This window comes from Eumetopias jubatus, unplaced genomic scaffold (assembly GCF_037043125.1).
Source record: "Eumetopias jubatus isolate StellerSeaLion01/CBP00866 unplaced genomic scaffold, mEumJub1_p1.0 scaffold_3, whole genome shotgun sequence".
Taxonomy (NCBI): domain Eukaryota; kingdom Metazoa; phylum Chordata; class Mammalia; order Carnivora; family Otariidae; genus Eumetopias; species Eumetopias jubatus.
Window position 1 is genome coordinate 32,726,891 of NW_028274809.1, and position 23,291 is coordinate 32,750,181.

A 23,291-nucleotide genomic window follows, 5' to 3' on the forward strand; every position below is an offset into this window, starting at 1 on the left:
GGGAGAAGCACGCTGAGCAGGGAACCCGATGATGATGCAGGGCTGGATCCCGGGACTCCCAGGATCATGGCCTGAGCCGAAGGCAGACACTTAGCTAACTGAGCCACCTAGGTGCCTAAAAGAAATAATTTTAAAAAGAATTCAGACATTTACTGGCTATATAACGGCTAGTAAATAGGAGAGAAGGGAAAAAAGGGGGGGAAAAATAGAAAAATAATATCCCCTACTATATTGAGCGCTTATTCTGATTCTGTGTTAGGCATTGTGCTTAACAACGTGCTAAATCTGCAGTGTCTTGTGGAATAGATTCCATTACCTCCATTTTCACAATGGAAGGAACTTAGGCAGAGAGTGACTAAGTTCCCCAGGATTTGAACCCTGGCAGTCTGGTTTTAGAGCTCATATTGCAATACCATGCTGCTTCATCACAGAATTGTAGGAGAATCAAGACAAGGCTAGACTGGCCAGTGCTCTTAGATCCAGACCTAGAGACAGAACTACAAGGGCGGAAGAAAAAGGGCAAAGAGATTTATGCAGTAACATCCCCATCTTGTGGTGTTTTAGTATATTCCTACACATATTGTTAAAATTTAACAATTCTATAAACTAGCTCTGATTTAAATGAATTGAGGCTTAAATGAAATTCAGATGAGGGCTGGTGGTTTCCCACTTTTGTAATAATAGTAATGTTATTCACTTAATTCTTATGGCAACTTTTGGAGAAAATGCTGTTATCACTCTATTTTACACATGAGAAAACAGGTTAAATGTAAGCCTAGAGTCACATTGCCAGTAAATGGCTGAGCTGAGGCTCAAACCCAGTCCCTCCAGCCCTAACGTCTGCGTTCTTTACCATCAGTGCTGTGCTCATTTTTAGTATTTGTGAAAAATGCACACGTCAGTAAAGGCTGAATGTAAATCTGTTTTATTGAAACACTAATGTGTATTCACAGACCTCCACTTCATTTTTCCAGTTGTAATCTAAAGTGTTAGCTATCAAGAGGATGTGTTTTATTTTGTTCTTTGGTATAAGGCCATTTCTTGATTACGTTTTAGCTCCAGTGTGAGATCAGTGCTTTTCTATACACCTGCCATCCCCTACCCCCTTACATCAGCACAAGATTCTGGTTTGTAAATGGTACTTGATTCTAACGTGTTACAGATTCAATTCAAGAAAATGGTGATCCATCAGTAACTTTGCAGAGACTTCTGGAGTTTTTGAGGGATTGTTGGAGAATTTGATAGCTTGATAATGAACAAAAGTCTTTGGAACTGTACATGTTTAGAGCAAAATTGATGTGTAGAATTGATCCCCAGATTCATTTTGAGGTAAAAATTAGATTTGGGGGAGATTTTTTTTTTTTGTAGAAAAGTATTTAAATATTTTGTGGAAATGGAACCTAATATTAAATAAACTGTTTATATCATGCCATAATTCCTTTCCATCTTTAAGAATGTAACAGCATTTAATCTTTGCACCTGTACTGTTTCTACTGTTTTTGTCACTTTGCCTACCTTCATTTTTGGTGACGATGTGTTGAGTTTTAATAACTAATGTTCCATCATACTGTTTAATAACATGGTCTATAGGCAGTCATTTTTTTTTTGGAAATTAACCAATAAGCATTTGGAAATATGGGAGTTTGTGTGAGGTTGAGTCTACGGAGAATAGATTAAAAAAAAAAACTTGTTTTAAAATAATATGAAACTTCCAAGAAATGGAAAGAATAGTACAAAGAACTCATGAAACTCATTACTCAGATTCACTGATTTTTAGCATTTTGCAACATTTGCTTTGTTCTTTCTATATATACATTATCAAGGGGTTAGGATCATTTAGTTCTTTTTTATTTTTGCATAATATAATGAAAGATGCATGCAACTTTTCATTACTGTTTTGTTTCAACAGTTCATTTCAGTGATCGTTGTCTCTTCTTGCATGATAATGAGACTGGACCTTTTCCACCTCCTTTACCTATCATTTTCTTCCTTCCTGCATTTTCACAGCATGCTATTTCTCTGAGATGTTCCAGCAAGCAGGCCAAGCATCATATTGACTTCACAGAAGAGCAGGCTGAGCTGACAGCTGTAAGTTCTGTAAACATGTCCATGGGACTACTTAAATAGCAGTGAAGAAGAATGCATTCTTTAGAACTCCTGATGATGAAACCTGATAAACCTCAGGTTTTTTTAATAAAAATTAAACCAATTTTAAAAATAAATGAGCAGAAAACAAATGCGCAACTGTATGATACAGTACCATTGAATATTAATACTTATGGTAAGATCATATAGGTGGTAGCATATCTGATATAGAGAAATTGTGTATCGGAGCCTAAAACCACATGCTTTCTTTTCTATTCTGAAGCTAAGGGCTTTTGTAAATTTCTTAAGCTATTTACAAATTTAGCTGTTCTTCAGAATGGCATTATCAAGTAGAATGACTCTTCTATACTGATGCTTCACCGAAAACCTAATTTCTTTCTTCAAAAATGTATCCTCTGGTCAGTGTTGACAAATCTGGATGCTTCAGAGCTGTCCTGTTCCTCATGGTAGCCATTAGCCACTGTGGCTGTTGAGCACGTGGAATGTGGTTAATCCAAATTGAGAGGTGCTATAAAGATAAAATACAGCATGAATTTCAAAGACTTAGTATTTAAAAAATGTAAATATCTCTTTAATATTTTTTATTGATTACTTTGTGAAATTATACTATTTTGGATATTTTCAGGTAAATAAAAGATACTAATGTTTATTTTGCCTTTTTCTTTTTAATATGGTTACTAAAAAATTTTATATTTGTGTATTGTATTCAGTTGGACGGTGCTGCTTCAGAATCATCTATGAAGCATAAAAAGCCCCCAAGTTCCTGACCCCCACCCTGCTGAATCAGATTCCCTTTGACCCTCCTTCCTTCCTTTGCCTGGTAATAACCCAGTAACCCAGTGAATTGGTTTCACAATCTACTAATGGGTTATATCTGGCATAGTGAAAAACACTTTCCTTACCTCACCTTCGGCCCCTCCCTTACACTCTTCAGTATCAGCCATGCTTGCTCTAACACTTGCATTGTCATCTGCTTATTTCACTTCCTAATCCTTTCAGTCCTGGTACTCCCATTTTATAACAATTTAAATCACTATCTTTGTCCCAAATGAAATTCATACATAATCTAACCTACCAACGTATCTACTTTTTAAAATGAATTTAATGCTCTAATACCCATGATAGAGGAGAATAACCAAAAAGTGATTTATAATATAATAATGTATTTCAATTTTTAAATGTTTGGCCACCACTGTAGTAAAAGACACGATGACATAATCATACACCCACTTATAATTTGGGTTTAAGACAAGTGAAAAGATCAGAAGTCATTTTTTACAGGATAGAGAAAGCAGAAATATGGGTGGGCCTAGAACTAAAACATATTGTGACAAATAATAGCAGACAAAACATACCTGTATATGGTAATAGAAAAAGAAAAAAAGCCTTAAACAAAATAGGGATAATGTGCTGAGACAATTTATAGACTCAAACAAAAGAAAATGGGGAAGTATAAAATTTTTACAAATGAATCTTATGTATAATTTTTTTAAAGATTTTATTTATTGAGAGAGAAAGAGGGCGCCTGGGCGGCTCAGTTGGTTAAGTGACTGCCTTCAGTTCAGGTCATGATCCTGGAGTCCCAGGATCGAGTCCCACATCGGGCTCCCTGCTCAGCGGGGGAGTCTGCTTCTCCCTCTGACCTTCCCCCCTCTCATGCTCTCTATCTCATTCTCTCTCTCAAATAAATAAATAAAATCTTTAAAAAAAGAGAGAGAGAGAAAGAGCATGAGTGGGGGGGTGGTGCATAGGGAGAAGCAGAGTCCCCATGGAGCAGGGAGCCCGATGCAGGACTAGATCCCAGGACCCTGGGATCATGACCTGAGCCAAAGGCAGCCACTTTAACCGACTGAGCCACCCAGGCGCCCAAGTCTTATGTATAATTGTGACAAAACCATTCCCTATCTTATAACTTTGGATGAGGCCATGATAAAATGATTTTGATATTTATTTTTACAGTTTAGATTTCTCATTGTGCTGTAACTATTTTAAATAAGACATAGTAATTTGGAATATTTTTAAACCATCTTTATTAATAAAGCTCAGGAATTCTTGCATTTTAGGTCTTTTCATTAACTTAGTAATATCTGTTATTCTGTGAAAAAGAATTTCACATGTCTCCTGTCATTTACTTGCATGTGACAGAATGCACATTGATGCTGCCAGTTTTGGTGTTGGCAGCTCTTCAAGCTGGGTTTCTATTGGTGAAATGATTTTCCAACATAATAACTCTTGGTAAATTCTGGACAAAAACTGCAGGCTTCCCTAAATTTGTTTTACAGGGCAAATAGCATTCTTGGAAAAGTCAAGATTTAATATTCATTATTAAATTCAATATTCAAATCGTACAGAAATACATCATATTTAAAATACACCATACATTTAAATGGAGTTAGGTTCTAAGCTCAGATTGTGTTATGAACAGCATTTCCCATCTATGTGATTTTTCCATATAAAGACAATAAAGTTCATGTGTGATGTGGGACTTTTGTTGCTATCACATGACATTGTTCCATACTGCAGGGCATCCAGCATTTCTCATTCTCTCCTAATAAATACCAATGACACCCCCCTCCTCTTCATTGTGACAGCCCAAAATATCCCCATTTTTTGAAATGTCACCTTGAAGGCAGTACTACCTCCTTTCAGAACCTCTGATATCCCTATATGCTCTCTGTCTCTGCCTCCCACTGCACCCCCAGCTGCTTCTTACACATCTTCCAGGACTCTAAGCTTTTTCAGAAATACTTACCCTGAGCCCCTGATTTTGCGTTAGCCCCTGTACCTCCTACTTGCTTCCATACCACTTAACACATTGTATTGTAGTTGTCAGTTAATCTCCCTATTAGACTCTAAACTTTGTTAGAGCAAGGAATGCCTATCCTGGTCACCTTTGCATCTCCAGTGCCTTGCATGGTTCCAGGCTTAAAGTTGAAACCTGTGGAAAGTGGAAGAGAGAAAGAAAATAAGCTAATAAACCAGTGAAATGGATTAAAAATAAGCCACTGACTTTGTGTTGTTAGTGGTGAATGAAAGAAAATATAAGAAGGCCCTATTTAAATGAAGTGATGTGCATTTTTGTTATCAGCAACATGTTCCAAGACAGAAGGTTGATTTAAGGACATGCCCAAACCACTGTGTCCTTTGCTTTTCTCAGTCCTCCAGCTGCACACCACTCTTCTCATCCCTCTTGCATCTTTCTCCAGTAACAAATTCTCCCGACACCCTGGCCCCCTTTCTGAGGAATTCTAGAGCAACGTATGACTGGCACCATTAGGGGAAGATAAATAAAGTAAGGCATTTATTGAAGGAAGGAGTTTGCTGCTTGTGGTTTCTACGTTTTCATTTTTTCTGCTACAAATACCTGTAGCTTAGGTGGAGGAAACATGCAGGCCTGGCTTCCCTCCCTGCTAGTGAGTAAGCCGTGAATAGCTACCTGACTGTCCCACACAAAATAATTTATCGTCTTGTTCAGTTATTGTATATGGTCTCATTTTTTTAGATGTGGATTACTTTTGGTACACTAGCTATAATAATATAATTATCTCCCTTTTATTTTAGGCTGTTTAACCCTTTTAATATTTTTAAATGGATAACTTCTACTTCTGAGTCTTTAAACAAATACAGTTAGATATCATTGTTTCTTGCTGATCAGATCACGGATTTTTTTTTTTTTTTTTTAGTGATTTGAAGTCTTGAGGTGATCTGAGTTTGAGGAGTGATTGAGTAAATCTTATAAGATTTTTAAGTTTAAACTTGAATTTAATGTCTAGAATTATATTTACCAAAAAAAGTTTGTTTTCATGGCCTGAAGCATATTTTTTTTTTTTTATAGAATTTAAGTATTTTACTTATTTGGGGGATCTTCTTCTGAGAAACTAATCTTTGAGTAAGATAAAGGAAACGAGCAGGTTTTTTATAAATTATTTTCTATGTATTTTACATATTTGTGTAAGAATACACTTGTTCCCATTACATGTGAATAGCAAAAAATGAATGGGAATAAGAGCAAAAAAAGTTAAAGTTGCTCTTTTTAATTGTCCTTCCCAGTTTTCTCCCTGGTTTTAGCTGATTGTTAACCTCAAATTAAATTGAAGTTTTAGAAATTTCTCTTGCCTCTTGTCTTTTGGATAAGCCAACTAATCTTTACCTTCCGGAGGATTATACCATTAGGTAAATGAGGACCTAGAGATAATTGTCTCTGTTCTTGTTATTGTTTGACCCTGTTAGTGTGGATCTTGATGAATATGTCCAATTTTTTTTAACCTTAGTTTTTTTTCTTTGTTTTGGGCTTTTTTTTTTTTTTTTTTGCAGGAGTGGGTGAAAAGGGCAGGTATGCTTATAATTCATCTTGTATTTAAAAACAAAAAAAATACATAGGCAATGAAATACTATATAGTAAACTCAACATACTGTAGATATGAGCAAAGATTAATATTCTTTAACAGTGTTTCTGATCTTGAAGTAGTATGTTTTATTATCTGTGACAGTGAACAGAAAAAGAGTGGGTACTGCTCTAATATTTCTTTCCAAAGAACTTTTTTCTTAAGAATAACTTGATATATAGCTAGATATATAAAATATAATGTTGTAGAATATTTTCTATAACCACTCAGCTGCACCAGTGTATTTTACTTTTTTAAGACTTATTTAATAATTTTATTTTAGGTGGAGGGGAGGGGCAGAGGGTGAGGGAAAGAGAGTCCCAAGCAGACTCCATACTGAGCACAGAGCCCATGTGGAGGCTCAGTCCCACAGCCCTGAGATCAGGACCCCAACCAAAACCAAGAGTAGGATGCTCAACCGAATGCGCCACCCTGCACCCCGCCAATGTGTTGTTTTAAATGGTGGTTAGTAATTACACAGCATTAAAAAATAGATGCTAATTCAGAATTATTTAGGGACAGGAAGTCTAAATTACATTTATATGGAAACAGCTCTAATTTATACTCTTGTGAGTTTAAATACATTTGCATAAACTACCTTGAACATGTTACTAAAAAGTTATTAAGGGGAAAGAGGATAGTTAGGGCCTTTGTTATTCACAAATCATTTTTATGAAAATATATTAATTGCTTGAATCAGTTTAAAGGAACTATAATATTTTGTTCATGTCATTTTTTTGCTATGTAAGTCCTTTACTGTGCAATATAATCTTACTAGTATTCTGATATAATGAGTGAATAAATAAGATTTTACTGAAAACAGGTGATATCCATTAGGCAAAATATTTATGGACATTTTTTCTCTTGGTGTAGCTGTCATTGAATTGATCAGAAATACTTGCAGAGTCTTTAAAAATGTTTTTAAAAGTCTTATTCTGTTTTCACAAGAATATACTACTTAAAGCTATATAGGTCTTTATAGGCTTTGATTAGAGGAAGGAATATGTTTAGTCATTGGTCTTCGACACCTATTTGTCTGTGCTGTGCGCACAGTACTCACAAACATTGCCCTAGAAGACAAGCTGGCTCTGTGATCTATGCAGTGCATGATCCATTTTTGCAGAGTGAGGGACTGGCACGAGTCAGCTAGGGCGTGCCTATTGGCATAGAGGGTGTCTGTCTCCCAATCCTTTTCTTTCTTTTTGTTTTTTGTTGTTTTTTTTTTTTTTTTAAGTTTTCTTATGGACACATTTCACTGTAGGAAAAAGACGTGAGATTAATGATAGAGAATCATTCTTGTCTACTTTATATTTTAAACACACAAAACCTCCACTGACTTCTGTTGCCTTTTTTGTTTTTCTCTCTCTTTTTCTGCACAAGCACTCCTATCTGGACAGGGAAACCTCCCTTCTTCTGAGAAACATTGCAGGAAAACCTTCTCATTTGCTGACCAAGGTGATACTTCTTCTTTCCACCTGCATGTAAATATTTATTGTCTTTCAGGTAGAATATAATTTCTGGTTTTGATTGTGTTCTCAGATTTCTCAGATTGTGCTTTCTTATTTCAGCATCTTTGTTGTTATTTTTTTTCTTACTGAAGGTAATTATTTACTGATCTTAATGACTTAAGATATAATGACTTAATATTCTACCCTCAATATCAGAAAATATTGAAAATATTGTAAATACCTGCCCATCTTCCTGTATGTTGCACTTTTTCTAGTTTAACATTTCACTTCATTTTAAAGTCTAAAAACTGCTTTAATTTTAACTTTTATTACTAGAAGTTATCTATCCATGCTGTTTCTTTAACAAATTTTGTTTTCTAATTCTTGTTTATATTATAAACACACTGTTTAATTAAAACATTTATTTATATAAACAGAATCTTACTTTACATTAGCTTAATCAAATTGGAAGAGAAGGCTGCAATTTTAATTTCTCAATTCTCTGCCCTAAGAATGGTTTGAATCAGTCTAACTGGATTTTCATTGGGCTAATATTTTAGATCAATTTAAAATCCTTTAGCCATTGTCATTATTAACTAAGGAATAACAGAATAGGGAAGCTGAAGAGATTTTAACCTCCTTTATAGTCATGTTTTTATTTCATTATCTTATTTAAATAATGTTAAATTCAAGAATATCAGACTTGGTTATAGATAGTTTCTTTGGAATATGATGGTGATTATGGGTAATGTCTCTATTACTGTGTATGAGGGTTTTTTTAATTAACCTTTTAAATTTGTGAAAGGGGGTAATAAGGCTGTAATTAAAATCTCCATGAGAAGCAGCTCAAAGAGAAGACCCAAGAGTCATCAGTAAAACCCTTTCTCTTGCTTGAGTTTCTCTTTAAAGTAGATCTAGGAATAGGGTAGAAACAATTTAAGATTAGGGAAATGTAGAAGTCTAAGTGGATAATAGCCGTATTTTACTTTAGAACCACAGCAAAGTTCTTTCCTTTTCCTCAGCTCCTCCTCTGTTCACTCTCTCTTTGCCTGCAATCTACACTTATAACTTCAAATAGGATCTCTGTTCTAGATCAGATCTCTCTACCTAAGAGCAACATATTTCCAGGTCGCTATCAGGTATTTCTTGGAAGATTACCAGCATTTTACCAGCACCTCCAGTCCCACAGATCTCTAGCTACACTCACCCTGCTGCCTCACGATTTATATCCTTCTTTTGACATTGCTGTTTCTGTTCAGAATGCTATGACTTTCCTGGTTACCAAGGTGTGAGCCTTCTACCCTCCATGCTGCCTTTCTTCTTCTCAGTTATTATCTTAAAGCTCTAGTGGAGAATTTGCAGGATTAAGTTCACCCATCCATTTTGTTCCCATTGCCAGCACCCTAAAATAGGCTCCTAATCTCTTATCAGCTACCACACTGCTCTCTTCATTCTTGCCTCTCCTTCCTCCAGTCCATTTTGTACACTGCTCTCAAATGTAATATTTTACCCTTTCCATTGTTTATTTACTGAACTAATATTTGTTGTATCATGTATTATCCTGGGGCTGGGATTATAACTTTGTATAAAATGGACATATACCCCCTCCCTCAGGAGCTCACAGTCTGCTTGGGAAGATAGATAAAAAATATTAATAAGCAAGTATAAACAAATTCTAAATCATGTTAAGTGCTATGGAGGAAGCAAAGGTAAAGCATTAGAGAATACTGGGGAGAGTATTGGGAGTACATTTCCTTTAGATGATAAGCTCAGAAAAGGCCCTTCTAAGGGGGCGCCATTTAACCTAAAGATTGAAGGATGAAAAGCCAGCTTGAGGGTGCAGGTTAGTGTTCCCTGTAGGTAGGCCCCGGGAGAAGAGTTTGGCAGGTTTGAGAAGCTAAAAAAAGGCTATGTTGCTGGAGCCACAGTAGTTGAATGAAGACAGGAGTGAGTGTCTTGATTTGAGTTTGGAGAAGTAGTCAGGAACCAGATTATTCAAGGCATGCTGAGGAGTTTGTATTTTTTCCTAAATGTAGCGGCAAACTGTTGAAGAGAATAACTTCGTCCATTCAACAGGTATTTCCTGAATACCTACTATGTTCACAACCCTGGAGATGTAGCAGGGAACAATACAAAGTTCCTACCACAGGGAGAGTTATTCTGTGCAAGTTATGGATAAATGCAGTCCATAACTTCTCTTCTCCCTGTGCCCATGAGACAGTGGTGCCAACTGCAGCGTCAGAGCCACCTCTGCTTGCATCTGCTCTTCTCCCATTACCCAGTGTCAGAGTTGCTGGTGTGTGTAGCCAACGTCTGGCTCCAGCTTCCTCCTACATACTACCCTGCTTACATACAAGAAATTTGAGCAGGAATGTGATTCACTCGTGTAGAACCTAAACATTTAGGCTGGAATGGGGCGTGGAGTCAGGGAGGTAGCAGAAATTCCTAGATAACCCAAGCTGCAGGAGCCTCTCAGTGTCAATGCCGTCAATACCAGAGCACTTGGCTGTTTTGAAACAAAAATGGGTTTACACATCTTGCATGCCCCCATGTGGCAGTCTGGCTCCCCTTACCCAAAAAGCATGGTACCCCAGTTACCCACCTCTGATACACACTTTTCCAAACTAAGATATTGTAACACCCAGTAATTAGTACACAGTAGAATGAACATAGTAGCACTGTGCCAAAGCAGCAAAAGAATGTTTTGTTTTATTTGTGTTTTTTTTTCCATCATAAATCCAGTTGTCACTATACCACTGTTAATGAAATAACTATCCCACATACAGCTCTGAGCTGGGAACATCTGCAAAAATTATGCCAACCAGTTTTTCTAGGAATGGCATTAGTTCCATAAATGGGTGCAGTGGGCAAAGGACATATTGCTGATCTGATGCCGTTAAATCTCTGGGTACTGTTCTAAATGGCTTCCCTAACCTCTTCATCTAACAGTGCATTTTTTGTCACTCTTCACTCCTCTACCCTGCTTTATTTTTTTCTGTAGAACTTATCCCTGACTGACTAACCACACATCTATTTCTTTATTGTCTTGTCTCTTATTAAAGGTAAGCTCCTTGAAAGCAGGAACTCTATCCCCTGCAGTCAGACCCAAGCCTGCACAGTCTCAACAAACATCTGTCACAGAATGGTCCTTTAGTGACCTTCAAGAACTGTTGTAATGCTAACCACCATTTTTCTTTTCTTCAGAGAAGTTATAAAAGTGCTATTATATTACTATAAGTCTTTCATTTTTGACAATTAGTTTTTACTTACTGCTAGTGGAGAGAGCAAGTAGTTAGTCATTGGGTAACTGCCTGTTTGATCTTAGAAAGATTAGTCTTTCTGAGCCTTAATCAGTACAATGTATATAATAGTGATATTTGCCTTGCATTATTGAGAATTAAATGCGATGCCGTGTGTAACCACGCCTCTTAGTGTGTGGCAAGTTTTAGGTGTTCAGTTGATGTTAGTTCTCTTCTCAGTGAAAGTCTATCAATGTCAGGGAAGTAAAGTAGTTTGTTACTGTTATTATTGTGGCTCTAAGTAATTTTCTAGAGTAGAGCATTTCATGGGTGGTGAACTTACCACTCCAAGTTTTCTTTGAACCTTTTTTTTTTTTAAGATTTATTCATTCATTTGAAAGAGAGAGAATGAGAGAGAGAGAGAGGCCACATGAGAGTGGGGAGGGTCAGAGGGAGAAGCAGACTCCCTGCTCAGCAGGGAGTCCGATGCAGGACTCGATCCAGGGACTCCAGGATCACGACCCGAGCCGAAGGCAGCCGCCCAACCAACTGAGCCACCCAGGCGCCCTCTTTGAACCTTTTTAAATTTATCTAATTTTTTTATTGCTGTAAAGTGTGAAATAAACTAGATCCTAAAGAAACTGCTAATTCCTTTTGAGCCCCTTAATTTCAACTGGATTTGTTCTGAACCTACAAAGCCTTAATAATTTTTTTAGTTGAAGGAATTCACTGGCCATCTCTTAGCAACTGTCACTCTTCCTGTCAGTATTCTAATTTTTACACTCAAGAGAATGTTTTAACACTTTGTAACCACAGCATTGCCTTTCATTTAATCATAAGATCTTCACTGAGTTTTTGTTCTTTATGTAAATTTGAGGAGGCTTGGCATTTGATGGTTATTGATAGCCGCACAGGAGTTTTTTAGGTAGAAAATGGGTTGTCTTTTGCTCTTTTAAGAGACATGGTAGAGGAGAAAGTTCTTATATGTGTAAGATATCTTTTACTTACGTTGAGGATAGCTGTGGGACAAACGTGAAGAAAGGGATAGTCAGAAGATAAGGGGGCAGAAGGCTTAAGACCGAGGTGGTCTGTATTAGCAAAAAGAGGAGAACATGAGATGAATAAAGCTTTGTTCATTGTATTGAAATTAGGCTGCAGACATTGAACATAGATTTACATTGCCTCTATAAGTAAAGTATCAGATGTCTTCTTCCTGTAGAGTCTAATCACATCAGCAAAGATGTATTGATCTTTCCTGTATTGCATACTTTATGAGCTTAAAACAATTTCTTCCTCCCCCTAGGTTGTAATGGTTAAAAGTAAAGATATGAATATACTATGGAAATGTGGGTAAAAATCAAACCTTCTCAGGAAGAGGTTATGGAAGCATAAAATACTATGAATCTTGCAATTTGATATAAGTATTTTTATTTTCAGTTTTGCTCCAGTGATGATATTCAGACTCTAAAAGTAAGAGGTATCTTGATCAGTTGTTTCTTCAAAAAGCTTCTACCAAGGATCATCCTTGTTAATAAACTGGGGAAGAATAAACTAAAATTTGCCTAGGTTGAAATTAAGCACAGAGCTCCTAAATTTGAATTTTATACAGTTTTAAAACAGATCAATTTAGGTAGTTATTAAAGAGTAGTATTTTGAGCAAATGGAAGAGCTAAATTTGGATGTTAAAGTTAAAATAGCCCCACCTAGGTGCTTTACAAAAAGATGGTTTCTTATTGATGGCTAGGAAATCTAATTTGTTTAACGTATGTTAAATGGTTGCACTGAATCTCTTGTTTCTTTTATCCTTTCTTCCACTGTGTCAATATTTTCCTGTTAGCCTGTAGAACAGAAACTTGGTTTAAACTAATCTTACAATTAAACGACTTTTTATATCAGTCCTTCAAAAGATAGCGCTAGTTGTGTTCTGTTGTATTTGGCAAATAATATCACACTAAAATGGGAGTATGAAAATACTATTTTTATATTTATAACCAATATCAGAATGTAATATTTAAATTTGTATATTCTTTTTTAAAATAAACTTTATTTTTTTAGAGCAGTTTTAGATTCACAGTAAATTTGAGGGGAAGGTACAAAGATTTCCCTTATACTACCTGCCCCCACACATGTATAGCCTCCCTATAATCAATATCTCCCACCAGAGTGGTACATTTGATACAACTGATGAACTTTGTTGACACATCATTATCACCCCGAGTCCATAGTTTACATTAGGGTTCCCGCTTCATGTTGTACATCCCATGGATTTCAACAAATGTGTTAAGGACATGCATGTATCTACCATTGTAGTATCATACAGAATAGCTTCACTCTTACAAAAGTGCTGTGTTCCACCTATTCATCCCTCCTTCTCCCCAGCCCCTAGCAACCACTAATCTTTTTACCTTCTCCGTAGTTTTGCCTTTTTTAGAATGTCATTGTTGGAATCATACAGTATGCAGCCTTTTCAGATTGGCTTCATTCACTTAGTAATATGCATTTAAGTTTCCTCAATGTCTTCGCATGGCTTGGTCATTTCTTTTTAGCCCTGAGTAATATTCCATTGGCTGGATGTAGCACAGTTTACCCATTCACCTACTGAAGGCTATCTGGGTTGCTTCTAAGTTTTAGCAATTATAAATAATGCTGCTAATAAAAATATAAATAAATAATGCTGCTAGAAGCAGCTGGGTGTAGATTTTTGGATGGAAGTAATGCTCCTTCGTATCTACCCAAATGAAATTTGGGTAGATACGAAGGAGCATTACCTGATCATATTGTAAGAGCATGTTTAGTTTTATAAGAACCCACCACACTATCTTCCAAAGTGGCTCTACCATTTTGCATTCCCACCAGCAATGTATGTGAGTTCTTGTTGATCCTCTACTTCACCAGCATTTGATGTTTTCAGTGCTTTGGATTTTGGCCATTTTAATAGGCTATATAGTGATAATCTCGTTTTAATTTGGTGTTCCCTAAAGACATATGATATTGAGCATCTTTTCATGGGCTTATTTGCTATCTGTGTATCTTCTTTGGTGAGTTGTCTGTTCGTGTCTTTTAGAACACCCATTTTTTTACTGGATTGTTCATTTTCTTCAGTTTTTTTTTTTAACTTCTGCAGAATAATTATAATGTTATAAAAGAATTTGGCCTTTTAGAAGTTCATGTTTATATTCCAAATACACAAAGCATTGATTTTATGTATCAGTCTTTCCTTATCAGACTTTGAGATTTTTAAATTTGCTTTTCAGAGACATGAAGTAAAACTTGAAAATATGCCTTGGTAAATTTTTCCTCTCTGTAACAGTCATTCATACTAATACAAAGATGTAGCAAATGAGCCATGAGAAACAGAAGATCATTATCCCATTGAGAAAACATTCATAAAGTTCCTGCTTCCCTCTTTCTCTTCCAAAAAAGCCTGTCAGCTGGTTTCATGAAACCACTGGGAAATGGTAGTATTCAAAATTCCTTTCTAGAGTATGTGCTATACTCATCAAAAACACAAGGTTTGGTAATTTAACTAACAATGATTTGTTTATCTAAGACACATTATTCCAGAAACTGAGAGCTTTAATGACAGTAGTGTAGTTTTCTCATTGTATAGCCTGCATTAAAAAGAAAAAAATAACTTATTAAAATAAAAAAATTACTTAGGCAACATATTTTATAATTATGTTTATTTGCATAAAGGCAGGGACACAATGATTTGATCTTATAATCAAATGACTATATAATAGTCTAAGAATCAAGTCTTATCTTACCCCCTTCATTGTTAAAATAAAGTTCTTTGTTCTCTAATTGGGTTTACAGATAGTATTTCCACACCTTGGTTATTATGTTAATTCACTGGCTCCTTTCATTGAAAAGGATCCGATTTCTGGCAAACAAACCCACTGTCTTCTCTAACTACTGTTTTCTCTGTTCTACAGAGTAGTAACTACTAAGCTTGAAATGAGGGAAGATAGCCTAGAGAATGAAATGGATGGTTTTTAATCATAATCCAGAGCAGATAAAATTGGCTGATATAACTAGGTCTTTCTTTTGTTTTAAGTCTTATATTAAATATAGGAATATATAAGATGGCAGTGTATATTTTCCTTAGATATTTTCCAGAGTAATCAAAAGCTTAGAGTTAGAAAGTAATCCTTCATAAAAAGCGAAGATTTACTTACATGAGTTTTTTTCAACTGGAGATTAAGGCTACAGTGTACAATGGCCTATTGCTGGAAAGTACAGGTAAGTACCTATATTACAATACTATATGTTATTTTAGGAAAAAATAAATGGTGTGACTATAATTATAGTTCTTGATAATTTTATTACTACTTATAATTAAATTTTATAAAGAAGTCACTAGAAATTAAATATTTGGAAAATTATATTTAGCATTTTAAGAATTTCATCAGTGAATTAATAGAAACAAATTTGAGTTTACTAACATGAGACATTGATTATATTGTGTACTTTGCAAAACAGAATGAAACCTAGAGTATAATGCATCCTCCTTTGTTTGCATTGGTATATTGATGAGAACATGCCTATAATTTTTTATTAAGGATTTTTGTGTGGTTGCAAAGAAATAGGTACTGTCTTTTGCTGTTTTATGGTAATGATACATTTTCAGTATAACAGAACAAAACATTAGTATGCAAAAGATTGCCCATACTTCGGAGGCGGGTATAAATTCAGAGTCAAGGGACTGTGCAGGTATGGCAAACTGGCAGGCCAGCACAGAGCCCATTATACACTCCTGTTTCTTCTGTCTGAAATTCATCTGCTTCAGATTGACAGAATCAAACTCATTAATTTGCTATATCACAGATTTCTTTTTCTCTAGAAGATGGAAGATGGAATCTGGTCTCTTAATATAAGAGATCTTAAAGTTTGCATCTTAAAACTGTTCCTTTGTGTACTATGTCTGTTCTCACTTTGTTAACAGGGTTATTTTTTAAATGTGCTCTATATAAGTATGTGAAGTTATAGTCTTACTGAAATTCAATACTGGCAACATCCTTAAGATAAAAAGAGTTCAAAAATTCTCATTATTTTAGCATTAGTTTATCTGCAGTGCTTTGTGTTCACAGGAAGAACAGGCAGCAAAATTGAAAGCTGAGAAGATCAGAGTTGCCCTGGAGAAAATTAAAGAGGCACAAGTGAAAAAGGTGATATTTGGGCTTTTTCTTCATTTGGGATTTTTTTTATCAGTTTTTTTCTGTCAGATTTATAAAGAATTGCCTTGTTTATATAACATACCTTAAAGATACAGAGAAGTAGAGGGACATTTCTTCCTAATATATTTTTCATATATGTTTTTTATAGATAAAATGTTATTATAAAGAAATAACTTTGTTTTAAATTTTCCTAAAAGAGTAAAACAAAATAGTCTTATTATAATCTTATCTGTTATTATAATTTTAAAAATGCTTTCAATTTGTTTAGGTAGGTTATTTGATACCTAATTTTAGAATATCCTTCTTGCATAATAGTCATTTTTTGTGTTTTAATTTATATTTAAGAACAACATTACTCAGAAGATGACTTGATATTGGAAGAAATTTCTAGAATGCCTCATTTTGGTTTGTATTTAATTTCCTTTTTACCTGTTATAGTTGGTGATTAGAGTCCACATGTCTGATGATAGTTCTAAAACAATGATGGTGGATGAGAGGCAGACAGTGAGACAAGTGCTGGATAACCTAATGGACAAATCCCACTGCGGTTATAGTTTAGACTGGTCGCTGGTAGAAACCATCTCTGAATTACAAATGGGTTAGTAATCTAATTGCTTTATTTACTTTTTAATTTCTATGCAATCCTAACCGTTTTCATGTTAACTAAAGCACTTTGAGTCATCTTTTTTTTCCTATATATAGCCTTAGCTTTTTACGTTATCTTTTTTTTCTCCAAGTATTTTGAGATTGCTTTGGATACAAGATCATTCCCAGTTCACTTCAGATCGTCTTATGGCTAAAACTGTTTGTTTTTTTTTTTTTAAGTAACAAGATACTTTTTCCCTTCAAATAACTGCATAGACAGACACATTTACTAAGACCATTCTATTTATTCATATTTGTTCTGAATTTCTTATACCAGCATTTGACTTTTAGGGAAAACATAAAGCCTATCTTTTTTATTTTTAGCTAGACGTACTAAATCTTAATTTCCTATGATTTATAGTTTAGTGTGGTGTTTTCTAATTTTAAAAATTCCTAATTTTTAACGCCATCATTGACTCTAAAAAAAGTTTTCTTTTTATAGTGTTGTGTGATTATAGCACCGGGCAATTGTTATTTTATTAGGTATTATTTAATCAGTAATCAATTTTAACTTTATATTTTAATTTAAAAAGTATTTGCATTTCTCTTAGTACCGATTTAAATATTTCACTTTGGTTTCCAGAGAAATAAAAATTTGATAACCCCTTTGTCAGAACGCACAAACATAGCCCCCTAAACATAAGTTATTAGTTTATTAATGTGTATAAAAGGTATTCTAATAATACTCATAACTATTCTTAGAGAATTAGAAAGGTCTGAGTTCATAGATGTGGCATCATGATACACAGAAAATGTCTGGATACTAATTTTTGGAATATGTCCGTGGCTGTAGGTTAAAGACCCATATATATAATATTTCTCTACTACCTTTTATGTAATTGGCTACAGTCTTTTTTTTTTTTTTTTTTTTTTAGAGAGAGAGAGAGAGAAAGAGCATGAGCTGGGGGAGAGGGAGAAGAAGCAGACTTTCCGCTGAGCAGGGAGCTGGAGGGAGGGGCTCGATCCCAGGAGCTGAGACCATGACCTGAGCTGAAGGCAGATGCTTAACTGGCTGAGCCACCCAGGCACCCCTGGTTTTTGTTTTTTCAAGGGTGGATGGGAAAAGGCTGAAGGCTGAGGAAAACCTAACAGAAGACCTAGATTTTAGTCCTAATTCTTCCATGTAGCAGTTGTGTGACTTTGCTGAAGTCAGTTGACACAGTGGGCATGTTTCCTTATTTGAAAATAGAGGGAAGACTAGATCATTTCTAAGGGCCAAGAGCTATAATGTCAAGTAAAATTCTGTGGTTCTGCTTGGAATTACTTCACAAGGTTTCATGTCTTTGATGCAGTTCTGATGAATACTAACAAAGTACTGATATTTTATCTTGGGACAGAGAGAATCTTTGAAGACCACGAAAACTTGGTTGAAAATCTTCTTAATTGGACAAGAGATAGCCAAAACAAGCTTGTATTTATGGAACGTATAGAAAAATATGCACTTTTCAAAAACCCACAGGTGAGGCCAAATATCTTACAGAGATCATGATTTCTAAATGTTCATATTATTCTATTACTTTTAAGTTAATAGAGCTAAAAAACTGGCAACCACCTGGTTGGAGCATTGTGATTGCAAAACCCCACGGGAGCATTTACTATGGGAGTAGTAACTGCTTCCATTTACTACTTCCACTGAGGTGGAAAGTCCTCTGGGGCCCAGGTGTCAGGCCTCAAAGAGATTACCAGTCACCCAGAGCCAGATGGAGTGAGCCCTTGGGGCAGCAGAAGTAACTCCAGGGAGTTACCAGGTTTCTGCTTTTTGTAATCCAGAGCTGTTGAATTCAGCTATTTACTTGGTGAGCTTCTCTTCCATCAAAGAAGAGTACTTACATATTTAAGTTCTCTACTTTCTCCATTTATCCAGTTGACACTTTAATATTTTTTTTTAATTTCAATAACCTTGATTATAAATGGTTCCACTTTTAATATATGTTACCTTGATTTATTTGGCATCTTTGTTTATTCCAGAATAATGTTTGAGTTAATAATTCATAATACACAAATATTTTATAAAAATCAGTAGGTGAGAGAAGTAGTAGTAATGAAAAAGAGTAGTGTTAAAAGTATTAAATATCCTTCAGACAGCTTAATCATGACACATCTTTACTGGATATTATTAGTGAATAATACACATTTGGGAATACCAATAGATTTTTTTATAGGTGATTGCAAAAAAGTTTTTTATAAGGCTAATTGAATTCAGATTTTAGTTGAGGCAAGTGATATTATGATAATGTCAGAGAATTGGGTTTCTTCTTTCAAAGCCAGAACATAAATTTTCTGCATCTGGGTCAGTTAAGCTTAGCATATTTTAAGGAAATTTACCTTACTCATTGTACTTAATTTGTAAACCTTTCAGGTCCTTTCATTAGTTGTACATAACATTGTGGTATCATCCCAGGATTTGGGGGAGGGCAGTTTATGAAATATTTCAAGATAATGGCTAAAGTAAGGAGAAGGCCAGCATTAAGCATTTTAGCAATGATGCTCAGGCACAAGTTAATGTTCAAAGCAGTATTCCTGTCATTCTCTACAGGCAGACACAGTTGCTATATCTCTAGAAGAAATCATATATGCACCTGTGCCAAGGGAATAATAGGGTGGGTTTATCTTTAACTTTCATTTATTTATTTTTCCAGAATTACCTTCTGGGGAAAAAGGAAACCGCTGAGATGGCAGATAGAAACAAAGAAGTGCTATTAGAGGTATGACTCTTCACTCCCCCCACCCCCTTTTTTCCTGCACATTACAATATTAAAATATTAAGCACCTTTTTTGAAGTCAAGTATGTCAGTGCTATATATTCATAATTACACTTGTAACTAGAGAAGCCTATATTCCTCCATAGCCTGAGGGGGAGAGTTCAGCTGTGTGAATGTTAGGCCACTGAAGAACCTCTTAAAAACTGTTATTTTGCCAAGTAATATATTAGTGGACTAAAAGGAGTCATGAGCTGTTAGGAGCAGACAAGTGGGGAAAAAGGCTGCTCAATGAAGGACATGATTGTGGTGCTTTATCTGCTCACCTAGAGAGAAATTTGAATATACTGGTTATTTACAAAATATTTCAAGCCTTAGCTTTAACTCAATTAAAAAAATTATGATCATTTTATACACACACACACACACACACACACACACACACACACATCCCCTTATTTTAATAAAACAAATTCAAACATAATTCAGTTTTTAGGTTTTTGGCCTTTGCTGATTTTAGAGAACTAAAATCAAAGAAGTTAGTATGTTTGAAAACCAGAATAAATTCTTAGCAATAAGGCAGGAAGATGAAGATCAGCACTCAGCTTTTCATAGTGATAATAGCTACAATTAAAAATCCTCTTTGTAATTCATGGTTTCTCTGTACTTTGGGAAGAGAGAAGTTAATTTAGGCTCAAAATGTCCTATGTTAACATTTAGTGAGGATTTCTATTTTTCTCTTGCCAAATACATGATTGATTTTTTAATTACATTTTTATCTAAGTACAGACATTAGAATTCATAATTTTGAGTTTGTTTACATTCCTTTCAACCTAGTTTTAAATATTTAAAAAATAAATGTCCTCTTTGTTTTAGAATCATATAAATTGATAGTTTTTAAATTGTGAGTATTTACTCACTTAGCATGTTGCTTTTTAAAACAAATTTGGTTTGACAGCTAATCTAAATGTGTTGTTAATTTGGAGAAAAATAAAGTCTAATGCTTACGTTAACTGACACTTTTACTAAATTTAGTGTTACTGTGCTGTACAGATGCATTTAAATCCTGTTGTATGCAGCTCAGTTGACAATTCAATTTAGATTCTTCAAAACAATGTTAGGTAAAAGTTCATAGGGATTGCCATAGTAGTTTCAAAATGAATCTATATGTTTAGAATACAAAGTTCTAATTGAGGTAATATTAGTAGTGTGGCCTTAATACCAAAGCCATTTTGGTATAATTACAGTATGAACTTCACAGGAGTAAACACAATTTTGTTCTGAGAATCCAAAGATCACATCTTTCCAAATCATCTTCTTATTTTAGGAATGTTTTTGTGGAAGTTCTGTAACTGTACCAGAAATTGAAGGAGTCCTGTGGTTGAAAGATGATGGCAAAAAGTCCTGGAAAAAGCGTTATTTTCTCTTGCGAGCATCTGGTATCTACTATGTCCCTAAAGGAAAAGCAAAGGTGTGTCCCCTCTGCTGACTTTTGAGCTTCCTCATTATGACAGTTAATTTGTAGTAAGTATGCTGACAAGGTGAATCCAGGCTCTGATTTGTTTCAACTCTTTTTTTGTTTTTTAAAGATTTTATTTATTTGGCATAGAGTAAGAGAGAAAGAGCACAAGCAGGGGGAGCAGCAGGCAGAGGGAGAAGCAGGCTCCCTGCTGAGCAAGGAGCCCGATGTGAGACTCGATCCCAGGACCCTGGGATCATGACCTGAGCCAAAGGCAGCTGCTTAACCGACTGAGCCACCCAGGCGTCCCTTGTTTCAGCTGTTGTAGGACACACAGAATATTGCTTTGCTTTGTTTATTGATCTATTATAAAGAAGAAGAAACCTGGACGTGTTCACTCTCTGGTCATTCATTGGGCCCATTTCAGTTCTCTTGCCACATTTGAAGTCATACTTTTATTTATTATTTTCAGAACTTCTGTCAGAGTAGTTTTTGCTTGTTATTGTTTGGGGAGAATAGCTTTCTGGGATTATAGGTATTTCAGCCTTTCTTGGATAATATGCTCCTGCTGAGGTTCCCCTTGGTAGCTGCCACTTTTGTGCTTAGTGGGGGCCCTCACTATTTTAAACTCCTTACAGCATCCTCTCATCTAGGTTTTACCACCCTCCCGAGAGGCATATTTTGTTTCCTCTATTTAAGGTGAGGAAACCCTGACTTGAGAATCATTGTACTTGAGATACGCATTATGAGCACCAAACTACGTGATGTTTTTTTCCAGAGCTCTACTATATACTATATTTGATATGCTGTATTATATTTAAAGTCTCCTTAAAATGCCACCCTTTCCAAGCAAGTCTGTGTTCATTGTGAATGGCAGACAGAAATGGACTGCTTTTTTGTTGTATCCTGGGTTAAAGAAGGAACATTGAGAATGTCACTGTCTTGTCAACTGCAAAATAGATTGGTTTCCACTTTGTAAAGTTTTTATTCTCAACTAGAAACTATTACCAGGTATGGTATTTGCTTGTTTATACATTATTGTTAAGTCAGTCTTTTTGGTGTTTTTATCTTAGGTCTCTCGGGAACTGGTATGCTTTCTCCAACTGGATCATGTCAATGTTTATTATGGACAGGACTACCGGAACAAATACAAAGCACCTACAGATTATTGTCTAGTGCTAAAGGTAAACACATTCCCTTTTTAGGAATTTTAATTGATGTTAGACATAGAGTGAGTTATTGGACATTTTAGAATGGTTTGTATCTCTATCAAGTACACTGTTTTTGCTTTTCCTATAGGCTTTTAAAGGAATGGTGAAGAATGGTAAGGAAAAGAAGTATGTGCTTACACCACAGCTGACCTCTAGCTACATAGCCCTAATTAGATTGATGCTACTGTTAAAGACAACATTTTAAAATTCAAGATAATTATGGAGATGATTAAGTTTTTCTCATTGGCTCTATTTTAGTCACCTCTTGGTAACTACTTAGGTCTATATGTTTATATCATTGTTTGATTTTGCTTTTCTCTGAGAGTTATCAGTTGGGTTTGGGGTTTTGGGTGGAGTTTTTGATTGCTCTGATAAAAATAAAAATACCATTGTAATGGTGCCCCTTTATTAAATAAACCTTTTTTGGAGAATACCACTATATCCTTTAGGTTAACAGCAGCAAATAATTTTCTAAAAGTCATTACGAAGTAGCTTAATCCGGCAGTTTTGAAAATGAAGTTCAAGCTCCCCTGGGAGTCCCTGAAACTCTGTCAAGGCGTCTGTGAGTCAAAATTATTATTCCAGTAATGCTGAGATGTTATTTGCCTCTTACACTCTCATTCTCTCATAAACGTATAAGGGAGTTTTCTAAGAGATTACATGATATGATGATATCTTTGCTCTCTTGTGTAGTGGAACAAATACTTGTATATTCTCATATTTTAAATTTTTCTTAGTTTTAATCTTCTTAGATGGTAAATATCAATAGACATCAATATATATGAAAGTTATTTGGGGGGGATCCTCATAACATGAAGACAGCAAGAGTTGGTTGTTTCAGTGGTTCAGAGTTGTCCATAAGAACCGAAATTCTTTCCTTCTTTCCCTGTTCTTCCATCTTCTGCATATCAACTTATCCTCA

General features: G+C 35.2%; 2 protein-coding genes across 8 annotated transcripts in view; one reads left to right on the top strand and one right to left on the bottom strand.

Annotated features, from left to right (window-relative positions):
- RAPH1 (Ras association (RalGDS/AF-6) and pleckstrin homology domains 1) overlaps positions 1 to 23,291 on the top strand; it is a 55,741-nt gene that overhangs the window by 12,856 nt on the left and 19,594 nt on the right. The window contains 6 exon segments of the mRNA XM_028112154.2: positions 16,269 to 16,346; positions 16,794 to 16,953; positions 18,338 to 18,459; positions 19,640 to 19,705; positions 21,027 to 21,170; positions 22,232 to 22,342. Of these exon segments, the coding sequence (XP_027967955.2) occupies positions 16,269 to 16,346; positions 16,794 to 16,953; positions 18,338 to 18,459; positions 19,640 to 19,705; positions 21,027 to 21,170; positions 22,232 to 22,342 (681 nt within the window).
- The window catches only part of ABI2 (abl interactor 2), a 157,527-nt gene continuing 135,145 nt past the window's right edge, over positions 910 to 23,291 (bottom strand). For 5 of the 7 annotated variants that reach the window (XM_028112156.2, XM_028112155.2, XM_028112158.2 and 2 more), the window contains 2 exons: positions 4,998 to 5,044; positions 910 to 2,614 (listed from right to left, as the gene is read on the bottom strand). In XM_028112156.2, coding sequence (XP_027967957.1) covers positions 2,474 to 2,614; positions 4,998 to 5,044 — 188 coding nt within the window. In that variant the 3' untranslated portion in view covers positions 910 to 2,473. The remainder of the gene's footprint in view (positions 2,615 to 4,997; positions 5,045 to 23,291) is intronic. The other 2 variants (XM_028112162.2, XM_028112164.2) reach the window with 1 other exon arrangement.